Below are 7,500 nucleotides of genomic sequence, written 5' to 3' on the forward strand. Positions count from 1 at the left end.
CACACCCACACACCCACCCACCCACCTCCCTCCCTCCCCACACACACACCTGGCGAGAATGAACTTTACATTTCGAGAACAGGACGTGTTTTTGCTCACATATTTCTCCAGGTCGGTGTGACTCTTGTACAGACACCCTAGGGAGACAAAAGGGATCCAGCGCTTTGTTCCTCCTGTCGCAGTTTTGGGTTTTCCTGTCTCTCTCTCTCTCTCTCTCTCTCTCTCTCTCTCTCTCTCTCTCTCTCTCTCTCTCTCTCTCTCTCTCTCTCTCTGAGGAATTATCGTCTATTTTGTTATTTTTGCTAGAGAAGTCGCATTTTCAGTGTTCTTTTTTTATTTATTTATTTATTTATTTGTTTTATTTATTTTTTTGTTTTTCTAAGATAATTTGTTGTGTTAGAGAAGTGTTATTTTCCGTATTTTATTTATTTTTTTAGTAATTTGGGCGTGGTTCGAGAAATGGTATTTTCCGTAAGTTTTTTTTTCTTAGTTCATTTTTTAAGGTAATTTTGGAGTATAGCGTTATTTTTGTTATATTTTTGGCCTTACTTAAATTAATCACTCTGCTCTTCATTTTTACTCACTCCAGTTCCTTTCATTCAACTCTTTACCTTCATTCCTCCCTTTCCTTTACGTTTCTCTCTAAAACCTACCACTCGCACATTCTTGATCCTACATAAACTTCACTACAAAGAATCAAACCCTATACACTTCACCCGTTATAGGATTAAATCACTTTGGTCCTTTCCTTATAAAGACTTCCATTCACACATTAATTTTCAGGTGTGTTGCTTGTGTTTGAAAGAGTGTGTTGAGGAATCCAAGCCATATCACGTGCTTCTTTTGTGTTTTCATATTTTCCCTGCCTTTTTTTATTACTTTCCTAGCTGTACTTGTGTTGATTTGACATTTTTCTTCCTCGTCTTCCTTTTCTTGTCTGGGAATAACTTCATTGTCCCGAAATTGTCAGGGGAAAGGACAATGGGTTTCCTTTTTACATGTTTTGTGATGACATTCTCTCTCTCTCTCTCTCTCTCTCTCTCTCTCTCTCTCTCTCTCTCTCTCTCTCTCTCTCTCTCTCTCTCTCTCTCTCTCTCTCTCTCTCTCTCTCTCTCTGCCCTCATATACATTTTCCTATTTATTTTTCCTTAATCATTTGCACCATTTTGTTAGTCTCCCGGCAGCTCTACACATACGTTTTGCTTTGATTGATTGATTTATTTATTTATTTTTGTATAGGAAGTACGTACATTCTTTTATCATTGGTCTCAAACAGGTTCGACTTTAATGAATCCATTGTGATGGTTATTTTTTCCGTGTGTTCGTTTGTGTTTCTCTTTAGAGCAGGGAGTGTAATTTATTTTATTAATAGGAAAATAAGAATACAAGGGAAGCTACAAGAAGCCATCTGGTCTACACTTCGCAGTCCCTGTAATCTTTGGTATCGTGTTGTTTAATTATGTTTTTTTTTTTTTTTTTTTTGTGTGTGTGTGTGTGTGTGTGTGTTTGTGAGTGTGTGTGTTTGTGTTTTTCTTCTCAGAGTTTTTTTTTAATGTGTGTTGGTTTGTTCCGTTAAAAAGATTGAATGTTATAAAAGAAAATGAAAGTTGTATTTTGCGTTATTCTTTTTTTTTTATTAATCTTTGACATAATCTAGTTTTAAATTAATATGTAATTTATTTATTTATTCATTTATTTAATTTTTTATCTGATCTTCCGTTTATTTTGTTTATATACTTTTCTTTCTTTATTTATTTACTTACTTTAATTTCATTTTCTTTTATCTGCCTATTTTATGTGCATGTATCCCAACACTGACCAGCACACACTGACATACAACACTCCCTCACAACACGCAACACACAAAGCCCCCACCAGTTACGCATCAGCCAGTGTCGTAACAAGGCACACCTTCCTTTTATTCCCAATAGTGTAAACCTCCATTTCTGCCCTAATACCTCCTTCATAAACCCCTGAATTTTTCACCCCAAACACCATCCTGGGCAAATGACTCGGCAGGGATTACACCATTTGAACATCACCATGACTCTGTGCATGACGGCCAAGGGAGAGAGAGAGAGATAAAGAGAGAGAGAGAGAGTATGTAAGTGTGGTGGGATCTCCTCGACTCATTCTCTGTCTTTCCCGCACCGCCAGCTGCCGCTCGCCCCGCATTGGAGGAGACGCAAGGACTGATACCTCCTCTTGGGGCAATAGCGAAAGGTTAGCCAGAAGCGACACGTGCATGAACGGAGTTGTAGTGGTGGTAGTGGTGGTGGTGGTGAGAGGATAGCAGTGGTTGTGTACTAGAAGGGGAGGAGCAGTAAAGTTGGCATGCGTGACTAATCTATTTGACATTTCATTTGTTTTAAATTCATAGTGGTAGTAATAGTGAATAGCTTCCTCACTCACACTCTCTCTCTCTCTCTCTCTCTCTCTCTCTCTCTCTCTCTCTCTCTCTCTCTCTCTCTCTCTCTCTCAGCGGGTCTTTTTCTTATTTTTCTGCCTTTTTGTAGCCCTTGACCAGATCTCTCTTACGTAAAAAGGAAACGAAAAGGTCATAGGAGTAATGTAGCACTGCTGTTGTTCCTACTAATGGCAAACAGCGTAGTGGTACAAAATGATTCGTAACATTTAACTAATCTATCTGACATTTATGTAGTCCTAGTAATAACGATATGAGTATTGTAGCACCATTATTACTACTAACATGAACTTTGTTGTAGTAGAAGTAACATGAGAAACTCGCTGCATGCACGTCTGACTAAAGTTCTACTAGCAAATAATAGTAGATTAGCGCTGCACAATAGTACCACGTCTACCTACTATTTATGGGGCATGCATTCCTTACTAGCAAACTATCATATTAGTAGATTCACACGCATGACTCTTACTACTAGCAAAACTACCAGGACTATTTTGTTGCTAGTCCTCCATGACCATGACCTTCATAGAAACTAGCAAGATTTCGTTCCTAACTTAATTTGCATGAGTGTTCCTAGAGGTTTTGTTTTTTGTTTGGAGAAGGCAAGTTTTTTGTGCAGATTTTTGTGTGTTTGTCTCTAAGTCTCTCTCTGTCTTTGCATCTCTCTCTCTCTCTCTCTCTCTCTCTCTCTCTCTCTCTCTCTCTCTCTCTCTCTCTCTCTCTCTCTCTCTCTCTCAACAGCAGCAAGGATACCAGGTTTGTCGGTTCGAGCAGGTAACCAACCCCAACCTAGTTTTTATCCCCCCGATATTTTAATCATCTATTTAAGCGGCAGGTTTCTTCCCTCGTTCCCTTTTTTTTTTCTTTTCCTCCCCTCCTCCTTGTCCTCGCGTCACCCCCCGGGTCCATCTTTGAGCCCGTGTCGCAAGAGGCTTGAACCTGATTGGAGGACGCGGGCCCAAACGCAGCCAATGATCGGGAGAAGAGGATGCTGCCACCGTACACTTGCAAAACTATAGATTCATACAAGCACGAGGGCTGGAGTGCAAAGCGGTACACAGGCATTAGTACGCGCGTCACTGTTCCCCGTCTTGCGATCGCCGGAACAAAGCAAGGTGACGTCAGGGCGTAAAAAAAGGCCACGGCTGGGGAGTTTGCTGCAAGGAGAGAGAGAAGGAGACAGAGAGACAGGGGAGGGCTGGAGCGAGTGTGTTTGTGAGTGGCGGCGCGTGGGACGTATTGTGGTGAGGACTGTATAGCGAATGTGAGTGCGCTGCTCTGCTCGCCACAATGCAGCACGTACCATTGCAAGACTTACAGGGATTCACGCCCCCCACACGAAGAGGCGACGGGGGGCGGTGCTCGGAGGACTCAGGGGGTGGAGGGGGGAGGGCCCAGCCCCCCCACTGGTGAGAATCAATATTTGCCCCGGATCGCCTCGTGCCCTAGTGAAGACTGGAAGTTTCCGTCTTTTCCTGACTTCAATCGTGACTTCAGTGGTGATTTCAGTGGTGACCTGGGTGATGAGGAGCAGTACCCGCCCCTGAGCTGTTCCGTGGACTCTGCCAGTGATTGGGAGGAAGACAGCCTGTCCTTCGGAATATTTCTTCAGAGTGACGAGGAAGAGGAGCAGTACCCACGCGTGACGGATTCCAGTGACGATACGGAGCAATACTCAGCATCCTCCAGTGGTGACGAGCAATGTCCAACCCCATCTGGTGGTGGTAAGGAATATTCAACCCCATCTGGTGGTGATAACGAGTACTCAACCCCTTCTAGTGGTGATAAAGAGCAATATTCAACTCCATCTAGTAGTGACAAGCAATATTCAACCCCATCTAGTGGTGATAAGGAATATTCAATCCCTTCTGGTGGTGATAAGGAGTACTCATCCCCTTCTAGTGGTGATAAGGAGCAATATTCAACCCCATCTGGTGGTGATAAAGAGTATTCAACCCCATCTGGTGGTGATAAGGAGTATTCAACCCCATCTGGTGGTGATAAAGAGTATTCAACCCCATCTGGTGGTGATAAGGAGTATTCAACCCCATCTGGTGGTGATAAAGAGTATTCAACCCCATCTGGTGGTGATAAGCAGCAGTATTCCAGTCCCTCTGGTGGTGACGGGAAACAGTATCCAACTTTCGAAACCATGGGAGAAAGTGATGGAGAGGAGCAATACCCACATCTGGCAAACCATGTGGATACTAGAGATGAGAGCGAGCAATATCCACCTCTTGAGAACCATGTAGATACTAAGGGTGAGAGTGAGCAATATCCACCTGCCGCGGCCTCTGAGCAGTATCCACCTCTGGGGAACCATGTGGATACTAAAGACGAGGATGAGCAATATTCACCTGTCGGGAACGATGTGGATAGTAAGAATGAGAGTGAGCAATATCCACCTCGTGAGAACCATGTGGATACCAAAGACAAGGATGAACAATACTCCGAGCAATATCCACCTGCCGAGAACCACACAAAAGACGAAAGCGAGCAATATCCACTTGTTGAGAACCATGTGGATACTAGAGACGACGGTGAGCAATATCCACCTCTCGAGAACCATGTGGATACTGAGGATGAGGATGAACAGACCTCTGAGCAATACCCGTCCGTGAACCATGTGGATACTAAGGACGAGGGTGAACAATATCCACCTATCTTGGACCACATTAAAGACGAGAGCGAGAGATATCCACTTGTTGAGAACCATGTGGATACTAGAAACGAGGCTGACCAATATCCACCTGTCTTGAACCGTGTGGATACTAGAGACGAAGCTGACCAATATCCACCTGTTAAGAACCATGTGGATACTGGAGACGAGGCTGAGCAATATCCACCAGTCTTGAACCGTGTGGGTACTGGAAACGAGGCTGACCAATATCCACCAGTCTTGAACCATGTGGATACTAGAGACGAGGCTGACCAATATCCACCAGTCTTGAACCATGTGGATACTAGAAACGAGGCTGACCAATATCCACTTGTTAAGAACCACGTGGATACAAGAGACGAGAGTGAACAGACCTCTGAACAATATCCACCTTCCGGGGCCTTGGACCAGCACCCACCCATGGAAGCCTCCCCCAACACACACTGCAGCGAGGGACACCACCCCTCCGTCTGTTCCTGCACGGACCACCACCACCACCACCACCCACAATACGTGAACCCCAGTGAAAGCGATGACGAGGACCGCTACTACCCCTACCCCCCTCGGCACCATTTTTGAGACACACGATGAAGACGAGGATTATTCACCAGGGAAGAGGGATGGTACTGGTAATTCCCGCACCTCCCACACCAATGGCATCACTCCCACCTCCCCCACCGCCTCCCCACGCGTCACGGCCGCTTCGCCAGCCTCGCCCGTCCTTACTATCAAGTGCTCTGCCGCCAAACCGCCCATCCCACTGATCAGATGGGGACGTCGACACCACAAACGGTGAGTATGAAGGCGTGCGAGCGTGAGGGCGTGTGTGTTGGAATCTGCGTGTCACGACCAAGGAAGGGAAGAAAAGGAGGGGTTATTTTTAGGGAGGAAAGGGAAAAGAGAGTAAAAGGGAAGGATTAAGAGGGGAAAAATAGAACTTTGATGTATAGAAAGGGATGTTTTGATAGAGGAAAGCGAAATAAGGGAAAGGAAAGGGAAGAAATAAAAAAAAACGGGACGGGAAGGAAGAAAAAGAAAAAAATGTTAAAAACACGGGATCTCTCAGTAATGCTAAGAGAGTATCTGTACAACTTACTAAAAAACATCCAATCTTCGCCTAAAATGAGAGCATGTACAAGAGGCAGGATTCAAACGTTAAGGAAAAAGGATTTGAGGAGGAACTGGGGAAAAGTGAAATAAAGACTCGAGTACGTGACGGAAATGCTAACTAATCCTTTCCTCTTCGTAACATTTCGTATTATTCCTCTCCGTTTCTGGCATATGGCGTCTGAAGGTCAAGGAATAGATAAGAATACACTAAAACATTTCTTCCTTTTACCTGCGTCCACACACACACTGTCTGTCTGAGGCGCAGCGCGGAAATGAGCGATCGAATATTTGCGCAAGGGAGGCGGCGGGGGGCGGCGTCCGTCATTTGTTTGCGCAAGGTGTCCACGAATAGCGCCGTGAGAAGCGTTCTTTGATTCCCGATTTAAATAAGGAAGAAACTAAAATTACTTTTACCACGTGGATTCACTTGCGAAGGTCTCATTTTTTCTCGCTCATTTAATTGATGATATTTACAGACGAGTTTAGCAGACAACAAGTAAATCAGAATGTTAGCGCAGGTACCTCTCTGCCCTCCACCTCCCACCTCCCATCCCTCTCGCCCCCCTCCGTCCCTCTGCCCCCTCCCCGGTCACCTCCCTCTTGGCTAACGGTGGTCTGCACGCTGAGATATTAGATAATGATGGAGGACACTAAGAATTGGCCAGCTGACGTGGAGGACAGAGGGAACTGGACGCTCTCTGAGGTGGACAGTGGCTGGCTGGACGAGACGGAGAGACAGATGACGGTGGACAGAATGAATAGGCATATTTAGAAAGTAAAATAGAGAATAGAAAACTGGTGTAGAGAGTAAAGAAGAGACTGACAGAGAAAAGTCATAGAAGTGAGAATTTAAATAAGCAGACGTTGATTGAATACAGAAACTAAAATAGAGATGAATAGGTAAAAAAAATAAGATGAATTTGAATAACCAGAAATAGATTAAAGAAAAAGTAAAATAGATATAAATAGGCAGAAGAAAACTGACAGAGCGGAGAACTTGGATAAACAGATTAAAATATAGAAAGTAAAAGTAATGGGTAGACACAAACTAACTAACGCACACAAAGACAAGAAAAAAAAATCAGAACAGGGAAACAGATAGACAGAGAGAGAGACAGATAGACAGATAGGCAAACAGACAGACAGACAGGCAGACAGACGGATAGACATACAGAATGGAGAGAGATTAATAACCAGACAGACATATAGAAAAATGCACACACATACACACACACACACACACACACACACACACACACACACACACAGTTAACATCTACATTACTACAGCTTATCTCAATCAAAA

General features: G+C 44.1%; 2 protein-coding genes across 8 annotated transcripts in view; both read left to right on the forward strand.

Annotated features, from left to right (window-relative positions):
• The window catches only part of LOC135089854 (proton channel OtopLc-like), a 110,033-nt gene that overhangs the window by 58,501 nt on the left and 44,032 nt on the right, over positions 1-7,500 (forward strand). For 4 of the 7 annotated variants that reach the window (XM_063985986.1, XM_063985989.1, XM_063985990.1 and 1 more), the window contains exon 2: positions 2,158-2,223. The exons of the other annotated variants lie outside the window; for them this stretch is intronic. In XM_063985986.1, the coding sequence (XP_063842056.1) occupies positions 2,158-2,223 (66 nt within the window). The remainder of the gene's footprint in view (positions 1-2,157; positions 2,224-7,500) is intronic. 7 annotated transcript variants of the gene reach the window in all.
• LOC135089418 (sarcoplasmic reticulum histidine-rich calcium-binding protein-like) lies at positions 3,414-5,807 on the forward strand. The gene is made up of 2 exons (XM_063984960.1): positions 3,414-3,492; positions 3,646-5,807. The coding sequence occupies exons 1-2, from the start codon at positions 3,414-3,416 to the stop codon at positions 5,661-5,663; spliced, it is 2,097 nt and encodes a 698-aa protein (XP_063841030.1). The 3' UTR covers positions 5,664-5,807.

The sequence above is a fragment of the Scylla paramamosain genome, chromosome 33 (genome assembly GCF_035594125.1).
Source record: "Scylla paramamosain isolate STU-SP2022 chromosome 33, ASM3559412v1, whole genome shotgun sequence".
Taxonomy (NCBI): Eukaryota; Metazoa; Arthropoda; class Malacostraca; order Decapoda; family Portunidae; genus Scylla; species Scylla paramamosain.

What these genes read in the sequence shown, in the direction of transcription:
- LOC135089418 (XM_063984960.1), top strand. Translation starts at nt 3,414, where the DNA reads ATGCTGCCACCGTACACTTGCAAAACTATAGATTCATACAAGCACGAG. An exon ending in AAAGCGGTACACAGGCATTA is followed by an intron (nt 3,493 to 3,645) that starts GTACGCGCGTCA and finishes TGTGTTTGTGAG; the next exon opens with TGGCGGCGCGTGGGACGTAT.